Source organism: Chionomys nivalis, chromosome 2, assembly GCF_950005125.1.
Source record: "Chionomys nivalis chromosome 2, mChiNiv1.1, whole genome shotgun sequence".
Taxonomy (NCBI): domain Eukaryota; kingdom Metazoa; phylum Chordata; class Mammalia; order Rodentia; family Cricetidae; genus Chionomys; species Chionomys nivalis.
Window position 1 is genome coordinate 131,045,645 of NC_080087.1, and position 24,934 is coordinate 131,070,578.

The 24,934-nt window shown below is 38.6% G+C and overlaps 1 protein-coding gene across 1 annotated transcript in view; it reads right to left on the reverse strand.

Moving 5' to 3' along the window:
- Positions 1-24,934, reverse strand: part of Pth2r (parathyroid hormone 2 receptor) — a 77,912-nt gene that overhangs the window by 33,503 nt on the left and 19,475 nt on the right. The window contains exons 3-9 of the mRNA XM_057761304.1: positions 20,121-20,231; positions 19,892-20,007; positions 13,631-13,728; positions 11,737-11,926; positions 9,928-10,081; positions 5,993-6,053; positions 457-520 (exon numbers count right to left, since the gene is read on the reverse strand). Coding sequence (XP_057617287.1) covers positions 457-520; positions 5,993-6,053; positions 9,928-10,081; positions 11,737-11,926; positions 13,631-13,728; positions 19,892-20,007; positions 20,121-20,231 — 794 coding nt within the window. The remainder of the gene's footprint in view (positions 1-456; positions 521-5,992; positions 6,054-9,927; positions 10,082-11,736; positions 11,927-13,630; positions 13,729-19,891; positions 20,008-20,120; positions 20,232-24,934) is intronic.

Sequence of the window (24,934 nt, forward strand, 5' to 3'; positions counted from 1 at the left end):
CACAAGAGTCAGGCAGTGCTCTAGAGAGGGCCTCACCACCACTCTTCTCCCCCAAACTCCTCTGTTCTGCTGTTATTCTAACTTTCCCTCCTCACCACCTCCATTCACTAACAGGTATAGAGAACATTAACTCCAGGTACAGTTGATGAGTGGGGCTGTAATTTAGGGCCATACATTCCTGCACATATAAACACTCACATGTGTGATGGAGCCTCAGAACTGCCCACAGGGCCACCTGGGTGCCCTGACTCAAAGAATGTCAAGAACTGTCTGCAGCAGTCTTGGTGTCAGTCACAAATGGGCTGACTTGCAGATGCAGCCTCCCAGCTATCAGGACGCGTGTGAAAGTTCCTAAATCCCACTGTACTCTAAAGCACCATGAAGACTTACCCAGAGTTTCTGTAGCAATTTTGTTTGTTTATTATTTATTGAAGCTACATAAACTTTTAAACTTACCCCAATAGCAGCTAAGATTGGAGCCTGGTAAATCCACCGGTCTCCAGCACTAAGTTCCCAACACCTGAGATGCAAAAGAAAAGAAGAAAGGATGAAGGGAAGGGGGAGGGAGGGAGAAGGGAGGAGAAAAGGGAAAAAGAAAAACGAAAGTTTAATGAAAAAAAAATGGCAAAAATAAATGAATGAGAATCAACTCTAGCCCGTTTCTTCTTTTGGAGAAACAAAGACGTTTTTTAAATTCTTATCCTAAAGTGTCCAGACCATTGAAAACACATTGTGAGTTCTGATCTCCTTACCATGAGGAGCCCATATATGAGTGTTATAATATCAGGGAGTTACTTCTATAGTGATCAGGTCAAGATCTTGTTTCTATAGCCACACACACACACACACAAACACACACCCACAGACTTGCCTAAGTGTGGCACAATGGTAGTTTGTTTTTATCAGCATCAAAATATGTAGACAGAAGTTTCTGTCCTACCCGGTCCCGCAGCCATTCAGTCCCAAGGAAACACATAGAAGCTTATATTAGTTATAAATTGTTTGGCCTATTAGCTCAGGCTTATTATTATGAGTTAAATTCACCCATAATTCTTGTCTATGTTTAGCCACATGACTAATACCTTTTATCAGGAAGGCATTCTCATCTTGCTTCCTCTGCATCTGACTGGTTACTGATTCTCTACCTTTCTTCTTCCCAGAATTCTCCTAGTCTGATTGCCCCACCTATACTTCCTGCCTGACTACTGGCCAATCAGTATTTTATTAAACCAATATGAGTGACAAATCTTTACAGTGTACAAGAGCATTATCCCACAGCAAAAAAAAAAAAAAAAAATGAGACAAAGTAATTTAAAATATTTTGGCAAAAAAAAACCTATCTCAGATGGTAGAGCAATTTTATTTCATAGTTTATTATTTATAGAAATACAATAGAAAATTGAACATAAATAGTTATTATCATAGAACTAAAAACAGCTTTGGTGATAGACTATTACTCATAGTGTCCTTTTGACTAGTTTTTGCATTTATTTGTAAATCTTCAGTATTTAATTTTTTTAATATAAGTGGTTCAATCAGGTCTCATTTGAGCAAATGTAGCACCTTCCCAATCACTCATTGAATAGGGAGTTAAACATTTCGACAGGTGTTCATTTCATATCTATATATGATTTGTGGTTTTATCTTTAAATTTACAGTTTATTTTTGTAGCTTTAGTAAAACATACCATGCAATTTAGCTATTTGTTTCAATTAGTTCCTAATTGCTAACTAAAATTTAAGTAACACATGGTCAGAGATCAGTGTGGGAGATGGCGGGGGTGTGGTGAGATATCCTAAGTGCCCAGTCTCTGCAGAATGCAAGTGGCCATTACATATTTGTTTATTCATATGAATAAGTTGAATCCAAAATAAGCTTAAATCAACCTCACCTAATCTGGTTTGTACTGTCAAAAGCCATACACTAAATATTACAGAGTATTTTTTTTAATTGCTTCTACTTGAAAGTTTAATGTAACGCTGAAAGTAACTGTTTTAAACTTATAGACATGGAAATAAAAGGCTTCCATTTCTTTCTACTCAGACAAAATTCAGCATTGGTTATAGAAAATGATATAAATAATTTGTGAAAATAAAAATGTTAATTTTTCAAATTCTAGATAATAATATTATCAAGAAATTTTACTTTATAAATAATTTATAGACAGTGAAATGCTATTTCAACAGTAAGATAAAATATTTTTAGTTCATATCTACAACTATATGTTTTAGAGTATAGTTTTCATGCACAAGTCATACATTGTCACCAAAACCATAAAGTAGAGAAGACAGAGATACTGAGACTCTCATCTTCCCTGCATTCTCTCACTTATTTTATTAAGTAAGTGCTGACAGTGCCTAAGCTTTTCTAAACAAATACAAGCATCATACTCTTTCTTTTCTTATTGCTGTATTTTAGATTTTAAATTACTCTCCAGAATCCCAGATGTCAATGGCCTTGTTCCAGCGTCTGGCATTACTGGAAGGTGGTAGGACCTCAACAAGGCGGGGTTGAGTGGAAGGAAGTTGGACTGTTAGGAGAAGCCTGTGAGGGAGAAACTGAGAGCCTCCACCCCCTTTTCCTTTTGAATCCCAGATTTCATGAAGCTCCTTCTCCTTGTGAGGAACTATATAAACCCAACAAGAAGGCCTAACAACCATGGGTCCAAACCTCTGAGAGTCAAATATAGACTTCCTCCTATTTTTAAGTTGAATGTCTTGAGTATTTCATCATAGTCACATAACTCTGTAATGACTAATACTGATTATCAGCACGATATAATCTGCAATCACCTACAGAAAACCTGTGGTCTTGTCTGTGCATTTCTCAGTGGGTGATTGATTTCTGAAGCCCCACCCTAAATATGAGTGGCACCATTCAATGGGTGACAGTTCTGAACTGAACCAAAAGAGGACAGCTGGCAGAGCATCCATTTTCATCCTTCTCTGTACCTTGGCCACAGAAACAAGGACCAGGCACCTCATGCCCTGCCTGCAGGACGTCTCACCCATGATAGACCACGTCCGCAAACTTTGAACCAAAATATATCCTGCTTAAGTTCCTTTGTCTGGTACTTTTGTCATAGAAGCAATAAATGGAACCAAAACACTAACATACTTATCTCATAAAAAGGTAATGTATATGCTACTATGCAATTTTATTTTTCTCTTGAATATCCATATAAAATTGAATATATAGATTTCCATACTGGTACCAAAATATATCAGTCACATATATATGTTGCAAGACTGTAGCATAGAGAACAACAAAACCCCTGCATCAAACTAATTCTGGTCCCTCCCAGCTAAAGTCTGCACAACTTGGAATCGTAATAGAATGGAAATCCAAGACACAGAGTTGTTACACTTGCACATTGAACACTGAATTGAACATTTCCGACACTGTGTACAGGCATCTCTCTTTCACATTATTCAATAGACAAGAAAGATAAAAGAGTGTTACTAAGTTGCACACATCATGGATCACACTACTCTCAAAAGCCTTCATCTATGACCAAGGTCTTGATGTACCAGCGACAAGGCTTTTGGATTCCATACATTTTCATTTTAGTTTTTATCATTTAATAATATCCTCACAAGCTTTTTTCTTAGCCTCACTGACATTTTAGCATCATGTCTCCAAACACATGGGATTCAATCATGCAATTCCAACTCTACAAAATCATTATATTTGGAAGTAGGTCAAAATCGGCTATCTCTAAATGCATCAAAAACTTGACTTCAATGGGTTAGATTGTCAAAGTTTCAAATTTTCTCTTTTGACATATAAGAGAAGCAAGTGAGATTTCAGACATTTTCAAGAAAATGTTATAACTCCATATTTTAAATTAATTTTTCAGTGGTCGACATCATACACAACTGAAAAATTAACTCTGTTCAGATTTTTTTAAATAGATTTTAATACTCTAAGAAATGAAGTTCTGAACGTTGTAGTTTCAGCCTCAAATGTTTAACTAGAAAGTATATATATATATATATATATATATATATATATATATATATATATCAACATTGGGAACCTGTACCATCCTACCATAGTGTGTAAGTCAGTCCCCCTCCCCACTTCTATCCCCCTCTCCACCGTATTCAGTAAACAGAGGAGGCCAAAGGGACTGGGCCCTGGAGAGTACTCAAATATTAAAATGTTTGAGTGCATCTTTTTTCTGCGTTTTCTAATGCACAACCCACCTTTGCTTCTGAATGATGAAGCTAAAGTACAACAAAGGAGTTACAGGTCCCCCATTCACTGTCATCCTTTGTCTCCTCTAAATAAAGCAAGAACAAAGTAGGTTTGTTTCTGTTGCTGTGATAAACCCCCTACAAGAAGCAATTACAGAGGTGGGGGTTTATTTGGCTTATCCATTAATGAGAGGAAACCAAGGCAGGAGCTCAGTCAGCTAGTCACATCTCATCCATAGTCAGAGAGAAACGAATGCTCCTCTGCTGCTTGCTTGCTTGCTAGTCACCCAGCTAGCTTTCTTCTGTATTACATAGTTCAGGACCTCTGCTTAAGGAATTGTGCTGCCCACAGTCGTGGGGGTCCTCCTGTCTCAATTAAGATAATCCCCCACAGACCAGGCCAACCTGATCTAGACAATTCCCCAGTAAGTGCTCTCTTCTCCGGTGATTTTCAAGTTGCCACAAGTTGGTCAGTATTTAAAACTAACCACAGCCAGTGTCTTGTAAAGTATTGCCTGTTTTGCAAATAAATAGAACCAAGAAACAGAAAGTACTGACTTTGCAATTTTATCAGTTAGCTTAGTTCTTCCTACTCTAATAAACTTGATAGAATTTTAAGACTAGGCCATACTTTCTTCATCCATTCTTCCATTGAAGGGCATCTAGGTTGTTTCCAGGTTCTGGCTATTACAAACAGTGTTGCTATGAACATAGTTGAGCATATACTTTTGTTGTATGATAGGGCATTTCTTGGGTATATTCCCAAGAGTGGTATTGCTGCGTCCAGGGGTAGGTGGAGAACATAATGGACAATGAGGACTACTGAGAAGTCAAGAACAATGGCAATGGGTTTTTGATCCTACTGCACGTACTGGCTTTGTGGGAGCCTAGGCAGTTTGGATGCTCACCTTACTAGACCTGGATGGAGGTGGGTGGTCCTTGGACTTCCCACAGGGCAGGGAACCCGGATTACTCTTAGGGATGATGAGGGAGGGGGACTTGATGGGGGAGGGGGAGGGAAATGGGAGGTGGTGGCGGGGAGAAGGCAGAAATCTTTAATAAATAAATAAACAATAAAAAGAAAAAAAAAAGACTAGGCCAGAGGTGGTGGCACACGCCTTTAATCCTGGCACTCCCGAGGCAGAGGCAGGCAGATCTCTGAGTTCAAGGCCAGCCTGGTCTACAGAGTGAGTTTCAGGACAGCCAGGGCTACACAGAGAAACCCTGTCTTGAAAAACAAAAACAAATCTAATTAATAAATAGAATTTTAAAACTAGAAGCGACATCTTTTGTATTTCCAATAGTGTTTCAGGTACCTTTTGAAAATCGGTCTGGTATGCATATTTCTAAATAGCCAAGATGCAGAAAAAAATCAAGAAGCTTTTAAAGGATCAGTTTAGGGCTGAGGGTGTGTTTTAGTGCTAGACTGCACACCTAGAAAGTACAAGGCCATGGGTTCGAGCCTTGGCCTCAAACACACAAACATGAAGAAGCAAACTCAGAAGTTGATTGTGGAATGTTACAAATGATGGATATAGACATGTTTTGGTCATCATAGATTTTTAGTTTGGTTACATAAATCACGAAGTTCAGCATTTGAATCTATTCTGCGAGCCTTTCTGTTCTCTGACCTAGGAGCTAAACCGCCACTGGGCAACGCATTAGAGTCTACCACTGCACACAGGCGATTTCATACAACTTCCCCAAAGGAGGTCAGCATCAGGAACAGCAACCCAGTAAAAGCCTGAGTCCACAGAAACCTCCACCCCACCCCCATTTTGGTTTCCACTAACCTGGTATCTGCCAGAGTGGCCCGGACCACCGCCCAAGCGACAACAAACACCGCTGGAAATCCTGTAACAAGAGAAAGATTTGGAACCCATATTTACTTTCAGATTGAGGATTTTTTTTTCTCATCTGCCTATTAGCAGATGAGGAAGAAAAATAGGCACACAAAAAAATACTGTGATTGAGAAAAGGCACGTAACACCATCTCATCAGTTTGAGGAGTGAGTGATAACATAAAGGGCCAACTGTCCCTGGAAATCTGAAGACGATGATGTTTAGTCAAGTTTTCACAGCAGGGATGGAGGAAAAAAGCACATTTGGAGGGCATCGGAGCTCCCAAAGCCATAACCATGCAGAGGGCGCTGCGCTCACCCTTTACTACACAGACAAGTGCTTCCAAGGAGCGAGGCAATGAGGGAAGAGAGAAGCTGGGAGAAGCTGTGGGTTTAGAAACAATTTGCTGTTTGCATTCTTTAAAAAAAAATGGACCTCTGAAGAACAATGGCAATGGGTTCTTGATCCTATTGCACATAATGGCTTTGTGGGAGCCCAGGTAGTTTGGATGCTCACCTTAATAGACCTGGATGGAGGTGGGTGGTCCTTGGACCTCCCACAGGGCAGAGAAACCTGCTTGCTCTTTGGGCTGAGGAGGAAGGAAGACTTGATTGGGGGAGGGGGAGGGAATGGGAGGTGGTGGCGGGGAAGAGGCAGAAATCTTTAATAATTAAATAAATTAATTAATAAAAAAAAAGACTAAAAAAAAAATGGACCTCAAGGAGAAGCTGCCAGAGGGTTTTAAAGTCAGGACGGCTCTAATCCTGACTCCAAGTAGAAGCATCTGGACACACTCGTGGGAATGAACTGACCAATCAAAATACAGGTATTACAGAGAGCGTCCTGTATCCTTGGCTCAGTTTTCTGCTTCCTCCCTCAGCACTACTCTCTCTTACTTAACAAACACTCTGCCAACCGGGGTCACTCCCCAGAGGCCGATGCTCTCAGACCTCTACAACTATTTGCTTGTTTCCATTTATCCTTTGTGATTTATCTAACTTCAGCTAGTTTGTTATAGCAACATAAAATAAACTAAGACAGGGATGTTTAACAAATATTTCTATATTTAATTTACCATCTATTAAAATCTATTTTCTGGACTGAAGTCACATATATATGTGGAATACGTTATATACAGGTAATGAAGTATTTATACTTGCTGTTAATTTTCAAAAAACACATAATGTGAATTTTTTCTACATTGAAGGGATGACAACAGGTCTATAGCCAGATTGAATGACCAGGATAAGAACATTATATAATAACAAACAGACATTGGCACCTCTTTTGAGAGTTGAAGGTGAAGTATATAAAAGTTAAATATAATAGTAAAAACTAAAACCGAAACCATTTAAATACAAAATTAAATTACAGAAAGATATGTAGACGAGAGAATGAATGAATGGAAGTGTAGAGTATCATCTGTGGGAGAACAGAAAAACGTCAGGATGTGTTAGGTTGAAGAGAAAGGCTCACTATTTACTTTCATTCCTCTCTACATCACTTTTTATTGTGGGTCTATGTGTGTGTGAAAGTGTGTGTCACGTGTATGTGGACTAGAGGCATTGGACCCCTGTGAACTGAAGTCACAGGCTGTTGTGAGCCACCTGAAGTGGGTACTAGGAATTTAACTAAGGTCCTCTGGAAGAATAACCTGTGCTCTTAACTGTTGAGCAGTCTCTCCGCCCCCTCTCTACAAACTGTGGTCGAATCTTATAAAAGCGGTCACTTTAATATTTGCCTTTAATCTAGAAGTGGTCTGATATGTGTTGGTTCCTCTTCAGATTCTAACTTTCCTTTCCCTTCAATGTATTAATTAAAATTATTATTTTAAAAATCAATATAAATAGTGTATCACCACAACATGGGTAGCAGAGTTCTGAGTACTTGCCTAGCTGCAGAGAGGCTCAAATAAGTGATCAAAGAAAGCAGCCAAGTTCCCTTCTACAAGAAAGTCGATAAAACATCATTGAGAGAAAATATGCGATTGGATTCTCTGTGAATTATTGCCACAAAGCATCGTGAAAAGCAGATGTCATGTTTGTAAGCATTGGAAGAATGGATTTGTAAAAAGAAAATCAGCCTTTCAGTTGAGATACAAGAACAGCAATCTATTAATCAACCAGATGTAGATATGTACTTTTTTAAGGGTTTACTTTAGGATCCAGGAGTTTGTCTTAAAACGCCATTACTATTCTTCTCATTAAATATGCCCCAGAACAGCATTCCTCAACCTGTGGGTTGTGACCCCTTTGGTGGGTCAAAAAAATTTTTTACAGGGTGACATATCAGTTAACATATATATCAGATATTTACATTATGACTCATAACAGCAGTAAAACTACAGTTATGAAGCAGTAACAAAATAATTTTATGGTTGGGGGTCACCACAACATGAGGAACTGTATTAAAGGGTCACAGCACTAGGAAGGTTGAGAACCACTGCCCTGGGTTATCTTTTAAAGACGGGAGTTGCAAAGAGAGAGTCAGAGGATGGACTCATTGTCATGTGGGATGTGCTTGAAACCAACCTAATGGTGGGTAAAAGATGCTCCGTATCCTTGTCTGTGGAGCTCCTATGTGCTTTAGTGTGCTCTCCACCTCCCTCAGGAAGCAGAGATCTCAAAGGACCGTGATTATTTACCGCTGCATCATCCCAGTGACAGAAATCATTGTGAGCAAATGTAACAAAAGTCGTAAGAGGAAGTTAGAATCCTACGCTTGCATGAAAATATACTAAACCCAGTCACTTTTATCCTTTTTTCTTTTGGTCATTGGAAGATCTGAAATCAAGTCTCCCAGGTTTCACTGTGATCAACTCCTGCCTTTAACTGAGCAAAGCCAAACTGCATTGAATGGCAAGAGCCCAAACAAAGATCTGCTGAGGAGGCCTAAACCTGTTCATTATCAAACCATAAGACATTAGAGAAAAATTAATTCATAATACACACAATTATGTAAAAACTCATAAAAGGAAAAAAGACTTCATGGACAAAACTTTACCCATAAACACCATCTCAAAATTACGACAGCGCTAGCCAGCTGGTGTTTTGTCGTTCTAAGGCCTAAGTGAGATAACCGTTAGTTCCCTTTTCCTTATTCACGTTTTCAGACACTGTGATAATTTTAAGGCAAAATGTGCAAAGGAAAATGTGCCTGCTTCATTGGGAGAGGAAAACAGGTCTCCCAATTTAGTTCTGAGCACTCATAATTCAAATGTTAAAGCAGCAACTTAGGTCAGTCTGTAAGTGTTCAACCACTTCAGGTTTTCCTTTCCCTGAAATTTTAACAAGTACATGGTATCCTTTTCTTTGTCTCCTGACTGATCCGGTAATTGCCGGGTACTAGTAAGTAACCTGTGGAATGTGAGCTAAAAATCAAGATTTTAAATTTACTCTACCGAAAGTAATTTGAATAATCACTTTCCCAGAATGGTAAGACTCCATAATTAGTTCATAACTTTATGTGTTAAATGCAGTCAAACAGTACTATAGATACTTTTCTGACATTCTCATTATTTGACCTATAAACACAATTCAGAGACAATGTTGTATCGTATAAATTCAAACTTCAAAACTGTTAGGAAGAAATCACTGACAGGGCAGACACAGCACAAGGCAGGGGCCAGGAAGGTTTGAACAAGTACAGCTATTAATGTGTTCTTTCTAGCTTCCTCCACAGAGTTCTGGTGAGAACTTGGCCTAGCAACACTAACCGCAGTTTAAGTTTCAGAAGTTTGTTAAATGTATTCCATTAACAGAACAATGAAACAAAACGAAAGTAATATGGGAAAGTAGGATGGGAGGGATCAGTTTAGGGAACTAGTGAAGGAAGGCTGGTGACAAACAAGATAAAATATACTCAGTTCCATAACGCCAGTACTCACCCCAGCCTATCAAGATGAAGCCCCACAGGTATTTGGTGTCCGAAAAGAAAGACACAAAGATTAAGTTATGTAGGTAGAGCCCTTCCACCAGGATCCAATAATAGTTTGTAGCCAAGAAGTAAACAAACATCACAACGGTGATCTTGCACCCAACCTGTTACAAATGAACCAGAATTGCATTGAATTAGGACCACTAAAAAAAATAATTCTTTGTTTTACCTTCTGATAGTCAAAACTGTCTTAATTCATGACAATGCTAAGAATGTTGAAGAGACCGGAATCTAGTTGTCTTAACATAGGTCTCTACAAACTTCATACTTGATTCTGTTTTTAAAATAAAAGTATCTTTTTTCTTCTAGTAGTTATCAAATTTCATAATTCTTTCTTTTTGTAAAAATAATGTATGATCATCAGGAAAAAACAGAAGGATAAAAAATGAGGAAAAATATTATTATTAGTCATATTTCTGTGGCGAATTTGTTTCATTTCAGGTTTTTCGTAGGACTACAGCAAAATCAAATGCATCAAACCTTAACGACTGAAAGAGTGAACATTTCACATCTGAGGGATGACAGAAGGACACGTGGCTCTGTTGATCTGAGATGGGCTCAGCTCACCCCCCACAGACTCTGCTTCCTCTGGTTCTCTGACATTTACTCCACAATACGAGGGAAACAAATCAGAGACCGGGCCTGGATCACACAACAGGACCACAGAGTCAAAGGGAAGCAGAGAGACAGACGGCCATTCACTGAGACTGTGGAGAAAAGTCAATCTACTGGTGCAGGAGAATTGTCTGTATTCTGTCAGTCATGTTATAAGTAAATGCTGATTGGCCAGTCAGGAAATATAGGCGGGAAAACCAGACAGGAAGTAGAAATGATGTAATGAGAACAGGAGAATTCTGGGAAGGAGGAAGTTGATTCCTCCCACTCCTGCCCAGACCACCGGAAGCAGCAGTATGTGATCTGCCCCACTGATAAAAGGTACTGAGCCACATGGCTAACATAGACCAGAAAAATGGGTTAATCAGGATGTGAGAGTTAGCCAGTGAGAGTCCAGAGCTAATGGGCCAATCAGCTTATAATTTATGGAGACCTATGTGTGATTTTCTTTGGGGCTAAACAGTTGTGGGGACCTGGTGGGAGGACAGAAAACAACAAAAGAGCAAGCTGGCCCGCTCATGTTACAGTCTGCTCTAATTAAATGCCAGGTGCCAACCTAAGTTGATCATCTCCCATGACCAAATTTACTGAACTACTTACTATGTGATTCTAAACTCTAAAACTGGGGCGTTTAAGAGAAAAGTCGCATGCATTGGGATTTTATGTTGGGACAAGACTTCAAGGGTACAAAGGGAACTGAATATAGTATCCTTTTATGTTCCAAGCATCTGTTTTGGTTGATGAGATCTTACTTTTGAAACTATCTGTGACAACCACTGTGATCCATACATCAAATTCCATTGTGATCATGTGTTTTGCAGAATTTTCTTGAAGAATGTGTCCCAATGAGTAACTAGATATGAGAGAACAGTTTTATTTATAGACAGATAGGTAGAAAGGTAGGTAGGCAGACGATAGATAGATGATAGATAGATGATAGATAGATAGATAGATAGATAGATAGATAGATAGATAGATAGATGATAGAGAAAGAGAGAGAGAGAAAGAGAGAGAGAGAGAGAGAGAGAGAGAGGATGAATGGATGGATGGATGGATCCCAGTACAAGGTAATAAATATTTAGTGGAATATTAAATAGAACATATTTATAAAAATCCTATAGTGAGAGAAAATGAGAGCACGTACATACTGAGATTTGTCCACAGCCGGTCCTCTGATGAAGTTCTGAAGGTCACCCTGCATCACCAAAGACTGCAGCGCCTCTATTCCAAGGTGAGCCTGGGCCACTCTGTCCTTGACAAAGATGCTCACAGCTCTTAGCATGAAGGACACAAACAAGTGCAGGTGGATATAGTTCCTAGTGCAGTGCAATCGTCTATGTGGGAAAAATATTTATTATTCAGATTGGATAAAATTAGAACAGAGGAAGAAAATATGCCCACCAAACCCAAACACTTCCCCCCTAAAGGAGACCATGGTAAACTCAAAAGTGAAAAGTCATTATTAGGTTTCTTACAGAAACAACTTGTGACTACAATTAAAATGTAACTCGATGAGTAATCATTTCAAATATATTCTACCATCATTGGGATCTAATTTTTGCTGTTAACTATTGTGCTATGTTATACTACAGTGCCAATACAATGTTCTCTCTCTCTCTTTCTCTCTCTCTCCCTCTCTCTCTCTTTCTCCTTCCCTCCCTCTCCTCCTTCCTCCCTCTCTCTCGCTCTCTTCTTTTCTCTTAACTTGTATCCCATCAGTAAGAGTCTGCTACATATTCACTAAATGAATTGAGAAGTCAGAATATACTGAGTTCTCGGGCAACAAGATTTTTTGACTCACACGTGGGTTTGCTTATTCCTACCCTGTCTGTTCTTTGCTTACATCCTATATTGAGGTATCACTTGAGGTCTCAGTAGGAGACTTTCTTTCTCCATTTTCTATCCTACAAAACCACTACACACTGGTTTGCATTGTGTAAATCACTGTGTACTCCCATGGGGCACTTATAGCCCATCTACCACTTCTTCCATCAACTCCTTGAACTCACAACCATGTATATGGTAACAACATGCTGTTCTCTGCTGTAGTTCAATTTTGTTGGTCACAATTTTGTGTCAAATTATATAGAATTTTGTTGGTCACAAATGTAGTACTGTTTTATGTGCTGATATAAAATAATTTAGAACATACTTTTGTCCAATAGTACCAAAATAATTTGGGGAAAATGAGATACTCCACTGTGAATGAAAATTTTGTTAAATTGTGTACAGTAGCAACCACTCTGCAAACAAATATACTGAGCTAGAAATTTATTAGCCTTAAGACTTCATACACTTGATGCCTTCAGATTTCAGAAAACATAAAAATGAATTGTCAGAGATAATTATCAATGTTTCATTAATAATCCTATATTAGCCAAAGAGAGGAATTGGAATGGGATGTAGCTCAGTTGGGTTGAGTGCCTGCCTAGCATTCATGACACTAGAGTCAATCCTTATGACCATATAAATCATGTAAAATATTTAGACTGCAATCCCAGTGCTGTGTAAGTGGAGGCAAGAGGCTCAAGATCAGATAGATCATTATTAGTGTGGTGGTTAGAAAGAAAATGGCCCCCAAAGGGAGCAGTACTATTAGGATGTGTGGTCTTGTTGGAGAAAATGTGTCACTGTGGGGGGCGGGCTTTGGGATGCCTTTGGCTCATGCTTCCCTCAGTGTGACTTTCAGTTGACTTCCTATTGCCTGGAAAATGTTGCTTTCTCAGCTCCAGCACCACATCTGCCTGCTCCCTGTCATCGTGATAACAGACTGAACCTCTGAAAACATAAGCAAGTCACCCCAATTAAATGTTTCCTTTATAAAAGCTATTGTGGTTATGGTGTATCTTCACAGCCATAAAAATCCCCAATTAAGACAATTAGCCACACAGTGAATCTGAAGCCAGTCAGACCCTATCTCAAAAAAAATAAATTACAATAAAAAAGGATAGAGAGCACAGATTCTAAGTATTAGATGTCTTTTACATGAAGACATTAGAACATTCCTTCTAGGAGAAAACTAACTGGGAACTACTCACCTGAAGTAGCCAATGATTAGAATGGCCACAGCCAAGGAGCCAAAAGAAATAGAGTAGCCAACAGTATACAGGACATAGAGGCTTTCAAAGAACTCTTGCTGGAGAGGAAAAGACAATCAACATATGCAAAAGAAAATGGTTCAAAACAATTACATTATTTCTGAAATATTGTGTCTGGTTCTCTCTAGCTTTTACGGGCTGTAATTTTCATGCTATAAAATAGACAAGTCTAAGACAAGCTGCTTGACAGGTTTTGACATACCAAGTTCATTTGTGCCCCTTGCTAGTAAAAACCACCCACTGTCCACCTACACACAACTACTATCCTGATGTTAGTCACCACAAATTAGCTTTCTCTGTTCACACACTTCATATTCTTCCAGACTGTTCTTAGACTTAGAAATTAAAAATGTGTGCTCTTTTGAGACAGCTTTTATAATCTTCTATAGTGTTACATGTATTTACACTTTATTTCCTGCTAAGTTCCTTTATTTAAAATAATAGAATCACAGAATATAGAAAATGGAATAAGCAGTGTTTCATGTATAAATAGTTTCATGTATCCTCTATCCTTTAATGGTTACATGTAACGTAATTATACCAAGATATGCAAACCAAGAATCTACATTTTTGCAATGTACTGACCAATATATCTGTGTAATTGTATCACACATGAAAATTTTTATGACTACCATTGAGATCAAGACACAGAAGCCATCCAGCAGTGCAAAGATCTACTACATTGCTCATATATGGCCATGTCTACCCCCTTCTTCCCCAGCATCCAAACACCTGGCAACTTTGAATCTGTTTTCCACCACACAATTTTCTCTTCATGGTCATATGCAAACCAACTGAGACATTAAAAGATTTACTGAAGAGTCCTTGAGATCCATCCAAGTTGTCATATCTATCACTAATTTGTTTTTTTCTTAGTTGCTGAGTAGTTTCCATGGTGTGTTCATATCATATTTACATTATTATATTTGAGTGAGTTATTTATCAATAGTATATAGTTGGATCATATTTTAACAGATTCAATCAGTTGATTTGTGTATTTTGAGTATATTTTATACAATATCTTTTCTGTTGTTATTTTTTATTTAAAAATTCTTTCTAAATTGTATGTTGTTTGAACAACTGTAAAGTTCTACTTTATTATTTTGTATATTATATTCAATGTTTGTTTTAGGTATAACATTACCCCACTGAGTGTAGAAGCTGTACTCCTACATTGAATAACTTCAAATTTTCAATGATCTCATATTCTGATTAATCTGTCAACATTATAATTTTCTAGGTTCACATTTGGCATTTTACATAATATATGGTACTTTAGACTTTTATTTATTCAGTTTGAACTTTGCTCAGTCATGTAATTTTCAACTGTTTGTGAATTGTTTATGTACATATTGTTGTAATAAGGGGCGGCGGGGCTGCGTCTCTGGCACCCAGCCGCCCCCATGGTTAGCTTATGCCCCGAAATAATTACACGGAAACTGTATTCTTTTAATCACTGCCTGGCCCATTAGTTCCAGCCTCTTATTGGCTAGCTCTTACATATTGATCTAACCCATTTCTAATATTCTGTGTAGCCCACGAGCTGGCTTACCAGGAAAGATCTTAACCTGCGTCTGTCTGGAGTGGGAGAATCATGGCGACTCCCTGACTCGGCTTCTTTCTCCCAGCATTCTGTTCTGTTTACTCCACCCACCTAAGGGCTGGCCTATAAATGGGCCAAGGCAGTTTCTTTATTAAATGAAAGTAACTCCTCCATGAACATATTATTTTAATTTTAATTAATCATTTTATGGTGGGAGACCATATTTAGAATTTCAGTCAAGGCACTTATAGAGAGATTATTTAGACTGGTGTAAATTCTATCTTGATGAAATTTTGTGTGTGCTCTAAAAAAATGTGACTTTTGAATTATTGAATATTCTATAAAAGTCGATTTGATCAAGTGTTTGAAAGATAGCTTATTTGTTGCTTGAGAATGGTATTTTTAAAATCCAGCTTGGTGGGATGTGGGTATTTCTCATATTAGCTCTGACATTTTTGTTTCCTAGCAACTCTGAGGATGCTCTGTAGCTTGACAATCAAATAATGCTGCAAGGAACATGAGTAAGCAAAAGTCTTTACAATATTCGGATTGTATTTTTTTCAGATATGAACCCAGTAGTGGGACTTCTGGATAACCTAACATTCGAATTTTAACTATTTTAAAGAACCACAATACTTGTTTCCACAATGGCTGTATTGATTTGCACTCCCATCAATGAATGATATAAAAGGGGGGACCCTTCCTTCTTTCCTTCCTTCCTTCCTTCCTTCCTTCCTTTCTTCCTTCCTTTCTTTCTTCTTTCTTTCTTATTCATTTATTTATTTATTTATTTATTGGTTTTTTTGAGGCAGGGTTTCCCTGTAACATTGGAGCCTATCTTGGAACTAGCTCTTGTAGACCAGGTTGGCCTCAAACTCATAGAAATTTGCCTGCCTCTGCCTCCCAAGTGCTAGGATTAAAAGCATGTGCCACCACCATCTGGCTTTGGGTCCCCTCTCCTAAGCTCTTGATATTTTTCTTTTTGTCATTTTGGTAATAATTGTTTGAATAGATACAGGGTATCTATTGTTGTAGTTTTAATTTATATTTTCTAATGATAAATCATTTACATTTTTCTGATTAGTAATGTTAACTATGTTTTCATGTCTGTTGGCTGTTGCTTGTTATCCTTTGAGAAATGTCTATTTACATCCTTAGCCTGTGAAATAATTGCTTTATTTCTTATATTGAGTTGTCCTTTTCTGTATGTATCTTGATATATCCTCACTACATAGGCCAGGTTGGCTTTAAACTCACAATCTTTACCTGCCATATGATGGAACTAGAGGTCTGCTGTACCATGTCTGTACAGATACATTCCCTATGGCTCTCGTGTATGCTCTCCTGCTCTGTGGGTTGTCTCTTTGTTCTGCAGATTATTTCCCTGATTGAGTGTATCCCTTTTGTCTCTATTGCTGTTGTCTATGGTTTTGGAGACCACATCCAAAACCCAGATGAATTTTGTGAAGTTTTCCCCCCTTTTTATGCTCTTCTACTAGTTTTACAATTTTAGAAATTACAGTGACATCATTAGACTTTACTTTTGCACATGAAATAACAGTCCTTGAACTCTTCAGCATAGTGATATGCAGCATCCCAACATCATTTATTGAAAAGACTATCTTTTCCCCATTGTGTGTTTACAGGTTCCTTTCTCAAACTTGGCCATGAATACGTGGATTCACTTCTAGCTTCTCTATTCATTCCATAGGTCTGTTTTTATTCCATGCCCTGGTTATTAAGTTTTGTGACACATTTTGAAGTTGAAGAATGAATATTCTAGGTTTGTCATCACTCAAAATATTTAAGGCTATCTGTGTCCTTTTGTGAGGCTACACAAATTTTAGAATAGTTTCATCTAGTTCTATAAAAAGACAAATCTTATTTAGGCAGCCATGTTTTCCTCAAGTAACAAAGCTGCAACACAACTCCTACACCTGAAGCTTAAGAAACATGGCAGACAGGGCAGAAAGATTTTACAAACCAGGAGACCAGGAAATCTACTGTGAGATCGTACCTCCCAGTTACAACAAGGAAACTACACTCATGAAAGCCCTTAGAGATGTTTACTGTAAATTGATAGTTGTATTCTAATTTGCATATATCTATTAGATAAGAGAGAGCTTACATAATATTTTCTATAAATGCTACTCTCTGACATATCAAGTTCTAATGGGGTTAGCTCATCCACATGTGCACAGATGTCAGAGGTCAGTGTTGGAGGTCTTCTTGCATTCTCCATGTTTCCAAGCAATTAACTTTAATTATTCTTTTGTTAACCAAGTTTGTTCTTTAGAAATTTCATGTGTGTAAATTTTTGAGACAATCTCTCACTGAACCTAGAGTTCACCATTTTGGCAAGCACCAAGAATCTGCTTGTCTCCAACACACAGCCCTTGAGTTACAGACACATCCTGCTGTTTTCCATGGGTGCTAGAGATCTGTAGTTTATCTTCATGAACTAAGCAGTTTATCCACTGAGCCTTCTCCCTAGAACAATCCTTTGCATTTTTTATACTGAGAAAATAAAATTACTGAATACTCACAAGATTCTTTACCTCTTAGTAAACTTCCAAATAATTTTCATATGAAATACTAGATAGATAGATGATGATAGATAGATAGATAGATAGATAGATAGATAGATGATAGATAGACCGTTATATAATAATAGATATTATTATTAGATAATAATAGATATACTAATATATGTAATATTATATAATGTTTTATATATGCATAAGAGCGAGAGTTTGGATTCCCAGAAGCCCACATAAATGTCAGTGGATATAGGGGCCGTCTGTAATTCCAGTCTCAGAAGTCAGAAGATTCCCAGAGCAAACTGACTAGTGTGATTCACCATATGGACGAGCTCTAGGTTTGACTGACAGACCCAACCCCAATGAACAAAGTGGATGAGTGTCTGGGGATGCACCTCAACACCAACCTCAGGACTCCACATACAAACTCACACAAGAGCACATATGCACACACACATTAAAATGGGGGAAAAGAAATAGTATTTATCCTGAGTTTATTAGCCATCTTTGATGATTATACTTCTTAGAATATACTGTAATCATGACAAATGGTTGAAAAATTAAAGTTCTGTGTAAATAAAGTCATGTTGATGAATGGCCCCATAAACACTGTGAAAGATGAGCATTTGTGAGGTTTTGATACACAAAGAAAAATCAACACCAGGCACACAACTTGGCAGTGAGTGTTAACTTTCTTATTTTTCATATTCACATTTTAATGGCATTTTAAAAGCACATTTAGTTATCAGTGAGTGCTTTTTTTCTGTCAAAGACTGAAATGATTTTGCAGCATCTCCTAGTAATTACCTCAGTGTTGGAATGAGTTGCCTTGTAAAATGCATAGCAATCTCACATTGTCTGCTTAGAGTTTCAACCTGGAAGTACAAAACTAAAGGCTGTAAAATACCAAAGAGCTCACTGAGGTGGTGAAACTTAGTCACAAAAAAAGAAGGAAGGAAGCTCTATTTTCACAGAATAGACAAAGAAAAGTTCATCTCAAACACTTCCCATATCAGGGTGTCTATTGCTCTGAAGAGACATCATGACCACGGCAACTCTTATAAAGGAAAACATTTAACTGGGTCTGGCTTGCTTACAGCTCAGAGGTTTAATCCATTATCATCATGTCAGGAAGCAAGGCAGCAGGCAGGCGGACGCTGTGCTGGAGCTGAGAGTCCTTACATCTTGATTCAAAAGCAACAGGAAGTGAACTTTCCCAGTGGGTGTGGTTTGAGCATGTGTGAGACCTCAAAGCCCACCTTCACACTTCCTCCAACAAAGCCACACCTCCTAATAGTGCCACTACTCTCTTTGGGGGCCATTTGCTTTCAAAACAACACCCTTCCTCCTACAGTCCACCCTCCACACAGAGCTACCATTTTATGCCCTGTTCTATGGTCTTCCTAACAGCTCTGGTACACCAACTTGCTACACTCATTTCTAGCTGCATGGTCATGTGTCACCACACACTTTTGCTCAACAGGGCTGTGTGACTGGAATTTTACTGTGAGTTTTAAGCTACTGGCTATAACTTTCTCACATTTACACATGGTTACAGCACCACACCACTCTAATAGGTAACTGGGACACCAGAGGTTAGCCCTCAGCCCTGCCATCAGCAAACTGTCTCCTGAGCCCACACTCTTTCCCTGGTTCACAGCTAACTCATATCTATGAAATGAAGATATTGTGCTCGAAGACCTATATGCTGAACCTTGCTCAATATAATGCTATAGCTCTGATTCGTCACTTAAAATGAAATCATCAAATGCTATCTTCTGAGATAGAACACTCTAAATGTGCCATTCACTAAGATGAAACATAGTGGGATGAGATTTGGCATTCACAAGTAATTATCATGAATCATGTTGTTCACTACCTATTTGTATATAAACTATAACATAATATAGAATAATATAACAATGTAATATAATAACTGTGTTTATGTGTGTGTGTTCCAGATAACTCTAATGTAAGGAAAACAGGAGAAAAGTTCAGCCTCATCTGATTGTGTCATTGAATAAAAAGGATTTTGTATATAATGGCTGACAAGCAAAAATTGTGCCAAAACATTTTCTTCTTTCCCTTGGAGATTCAAAAACATAGAAATGTCATTACCTTTCCTATGCTGATATCTGGCTGCAGAAAGCAGTCTGAATAATTAGCCCATGTTTTATTTGAGCTGTGAATGAAATCCCACGTTCCGTTGGGGGTACAGTGCCGGAAAGCAACTCCTGGAAAGACATGAAAGATGCTGAGATCACAGTTCCCCACAAGTCTATTATTAAACATCAAAGAAGAGAGTAAATGTCTGGTTGCAATCAATCATCTCAAAAAAGTTCAATACCTTTATGATTGAAGTCATAAATATAAGGAGGGCATGGCACAGCTGATATTTTCCCCACTGTTCCTCTAGGCCAACAAATAAGTCCATCCCATTCTGGGAAGCAATTGCCTTCTGATAAGAAACGAAAATAAAGAAAGACAAGAAAACAATATTGAACTAATGCTATCAACACAGAAAACTTCAGCTCAGCCCCTGGGATAAAATGTAAAACAAACTGCTAAGTTTGGAAACTAAACCAGAAGAGATGAGAGGCAAATTCCCCCAAATGTATCATCATGGGCACATTAGCAGGAGTCTGATCTGCTAAATTAAAGTATCTAAATCATACCAGTATATTCGCTGTAAAAGCAACAACAGTTAAGGTATAAGAAGCATTGGTAGCACTGTGAACAGCTGTGGCATATTTCTTCCAACTGTCCTACCTAGTAGTAGCTACAAAATTTACCTTAGATTTTTAAAAACTGCTGTTGAAGAACATGATACACAAAAGTGATTCAAGACTTAGGTTCTTTTTACTAATAAGTATGAATCTCATGCTCACCTCAGACACAGCTGTCATAGTTCTACATGTCTCTTTTTATATTTTTTAATAATTTATTTATTTTAGCCGGGCGGTGGTGGCGCACGCCTTTAATCCCAGCACTCGGGAGGCAGAGGCAGGTGGATCTCTGTGAGTTCGAGACCAGCCTGGTCTACAAGAGCTAGTTCCAGGACAGGCTCCAAAACCACAGAGAAACCCTGTCTCGAAAAACCAAAAAAAAAAAAAAATTATTTATTTTTATTTTATGTGGATTGGTATTTTGCGTGCATGGATGTGTTTGCCAGGGTGTCAGATCCCCTGGAACTAGAGTTACAGACAGTTGCAAACTGCAATGTGGGAATTGAACCCAGGTCCATTGGAAGAGCAGTCAGTGCTCTTAACCACTGAGCCATCTCACTAACCCCTCCACACTTTTCAATACAAATGCAGTTTCATCACTGTTACAACTTCCAAGTTCATCACAGCTCTATCTAGAGTTACTAGATGAGTTTTGAGCAGGTCATTCTTACTGTGTATTGCCTCCATTTCTTTCTTCTTCCTCTTTTTTCTTCTTTTCTTCCTCTTCCTCTTTCTCTACCCACCCCCAAGCCTCTCTCCAGGACAGTTTTCTACGGCTCTCCCCACTACTGTACTTGTGCTGCTCCTGGTTAGCTGTGGAGAGCAATGCAACATTATGATAAAGGTGAAGCCTAGCTAGAGTAGGCTGTGTTCAAGTCCTTCTCAGACACGTGAAGTTCCCGCAACATGTTGTGTGTTCCCTGTACTGTATGCCTCACTGTCGGAAGCTTTCTAGGGTGTTTGGCCATCTGGGAAATGGTAGATCTGCAGGAGAGAGTCCAAACATCCCAGAACGTTACCAAATCTACGCCACAAGCCACAAGCTCATGATGAACCCTTAGTTTCTCTTGTCCTTGCTAACCTGTTTAGCAAATAAAGCTACTTCCTGTTACCAGCTGTGAGTTTGGGTATTCTCTTACCCAATGCAAACACTAATGGCACACTCACACTTACTCTTACCACTTCAGCTCCCAAATCCCCCACAGCCCCCTGCCCTCAGCTCACTCTGAGCTACAGTCTACTTCCTGGCCATGTCTGAAGACCCTCAGGATCTGTCACTGACTTGTCCAGGTACAGCTCAGCTGGCTCTTCCTGGGTTTCAGTGTTATTTCCCCTAATCACCTCAGTGCTCACTCCCTGGTATCCTCCAGACTTTTTCTCAAATGTCAACTTCTGAGTGAACATTCTCAATCTAAAACTGCATCCCAGTTCACCCCTCCCTCTTCTCCTACGGTCATTCTCCACAGGTCTCATCACCTCCCAGTATTATGTGGAGGGTTTTTCCTATTGTTTTCTTAGTCGCAGGACTATTAGCCATTTTTCAGACACAGCCTCCTGCTACTTAGTAGAGTTTAGCAAGTGCTCACTGTCAGTGCTGAGCTCGTCGGGGCTCCTTTGCTTTGGTCATATACTAAACTGCCAAGAAGAAAGCCTGTCAGCCACATCACACCCCCTCTTCCCCAGTAAAGACACTTGCCGTGAGTGCTACATTCATTTTCTGTGACAAATTTCACAGTTTTAAACGAGGTCAGAACTCTGACTCAGTAAGGCATTTGCTTATGAACTCAAAGGCCATAACCAAGAGCTGACAAGGCTATGCTCCCTTCTGAAGACTCTGAAGGTGTGTGTGTATTTCCCTGCTCATTTCAGTAGTTGGCAGAGTTCAGGTCCTCCATTGTGAAACTGGTTTCTTTCTGGCTGTTAGCAGTGCACTTGACCAACTTCTGAAAACAGTTCATATAACTGGCCCCTTCCTCCATCTTTACAGTCAGCAGTGTAGACTGGATCCTTCTTGCATGCTGAGCCCCTCTCTGCTCTTCTCTGCTCACAACTCAATTCATTCTGCCACCTTCCTCTTCCATTTTTTAAGACCTAGATGAATATATTGTGTAAACCCTAATAATCCAGAACAACTTTCATATTTTAATATACATAAGTCTAAGTCATCTACAACCACAACTTTGGACCCTTTTGACTATGTAGCATAGCATTCTCGAGCATAACAAATATGTGCAAGCCGTAGATATCCTTAGGGGCTCATTTTTCTGCTATCACAAGTACTAGCTAACACTCATCATGTCAAATTGTTTGGTTTGAAGTCAGTTCACTAAAACCTCATACAAACACTGATACCCCTGATAATAATTTAGCCTCAACCGGGAATTAACTTCTCCATGTCACCTTGTCACATAGAAACAAACATTTGATGTTTTGTGTCTTGCTGAAGAGAGTAAGAAAAGAATCTTCATTCACCCACACCTTTCTCATAGAAGATGGTGTTTTCCTGGAAACAATCTCCCTTCCCTCACACGGTCGCAGTCTGACTTCACACACCACAGGTAACCCAGGAATGCATCCCACTGCCTCTTGCTTCTGATGGACCATTGTATCTGCCTCTCTTCCTAGAGCATCTACTTTTGCTGCTGATGTTGCTATTGCTGGATGTGATGGTGTTCCTTTGCTTTTCTCATTGCTCCCCGTGATTAGTGAGTCAATCTCATCTATCAGTTTCTTTTACAGTGCATTAGAATTCCATATAACTTCCTGCCCATTTACTTTGTTGTTAATAAGTCATGTTGTCTTTTCATATCTGGACTATTGCTAAAGTCTGGATCTTAAACACCCCGCTAAGTCCCATGGGTTAAAAGTTTAGCCTCAGCTTGTGCTATAGGGAGGTGGTAGGAACTTTAATGTGTGAGGCCCCCCGTGGTGCATCTTCTGGTGATTGAAAACAGTCTCTGGAAGGGATAGTAGGACCAGGGCTCCTTTCTTCCTCTTTCCAGGAGTTGAATAGCTTTGCTATGTAATGTGTTTCTGCCACGTTATCCTGCCATGGGCCCAAACCAAAGAGGAAATCAATTATGGAATAAAACCAAAACTGTGCACCAAAATAAGCCTTTTTCTGTATAAGCTTGTTTATCTCCAGTTATTTGTTATTGTTTCAGAAGGCTCACACTACTGTCCAAACAATATGTACTTCATAAACAACACCAACTAGACCTGGAAGCATGGTCCTGTTTTCCTGTCTGGAAAATGCATGCTGTAATGTCATGTTCTATGTTTGGGGATTCATCACAAATTAAAGTCTTCATTCAAATGTAAGAAATTCTATGAGCCAGTGCATTGTACAATTACTTAGTATTAAAAGAGACAGTTTTCTGGTTTCTACAAGATGCCACTCAACACGTGAATGAATACCGCCATCGACCTCACTCCCAAATTCAGAAAACCAACAGCTTTCAAAACAGTATATTATAGAACATATTAATGTCTCAGGTGGCTCTTTAATAATAAGAATGATAATATTCACAAAAGGTCATAAAGACTTGGAAACCTGGACCTTAAACATACAATGTGGCTCTTTAATAATAAGAATGATAATATTCACAAAAGGTCATAAAGACTTGGAAACCTGGACCTCAAACATACAATGTGGATCTCTTAATTAACATCTTCTTGGCCATCAAGTCCAATTTCAGCACAAAAGTAATTACCAAAGACTCGGCACGCTCCTTTTTACAAATTAGCACCACCAATTCTAACTCTGGCTCACATCTATGTTCCAAGCAAAACTAATCATTACTGAAGCTTGTTCAGCCCTGTTTACACAGAATGGTCTAAAATTTAGAAAATCCAGCTTTTATCATTTTAGCTCTTGTGTTACTCATAAAACACAAGAGCTTATTTGGCAGGAGAAGCAGAAGGAATGAAACCTTCATTTTTTTTTATTTTAAATCCTCAGTAATTTTATGACTGGGTATTTGTATTTACAGCTCTTCTTTAATAAACATTTAGAAGTTTTCATGTTCTTATTATATTTTTTAAATGTTCAGTTATTTAATTTTGTGTGTATATGTGTCTATCTGTCTGTATGAATTTGTACCACTGTGTGCAGTGCCTAAGAAGGTGAGAAGAGGCATCAAACCCTTTGAACATGATATGTAGGCATTGAGAATTGAACTCAGGTCCTCTGGAAGAGAAGCCAGTGCTCTTAACCTCTGAACGATCTCACCAGCCCCAAGTTTTTTTCAGAAATACAAAAGAATACTATATAGTTAAAATGTAGGATTGATAGCTTTTGGTATTTTATAATGCTTATTTCAGTTACCTTGTTTTTGCTATAGCTTTGCAGTGGTTGCCTGAAGCATAATAACCCCCTTCTAAATATTTTTATATCTGTCTCTCAATCTTAAGATCATTTAAAATGAAAATTTCT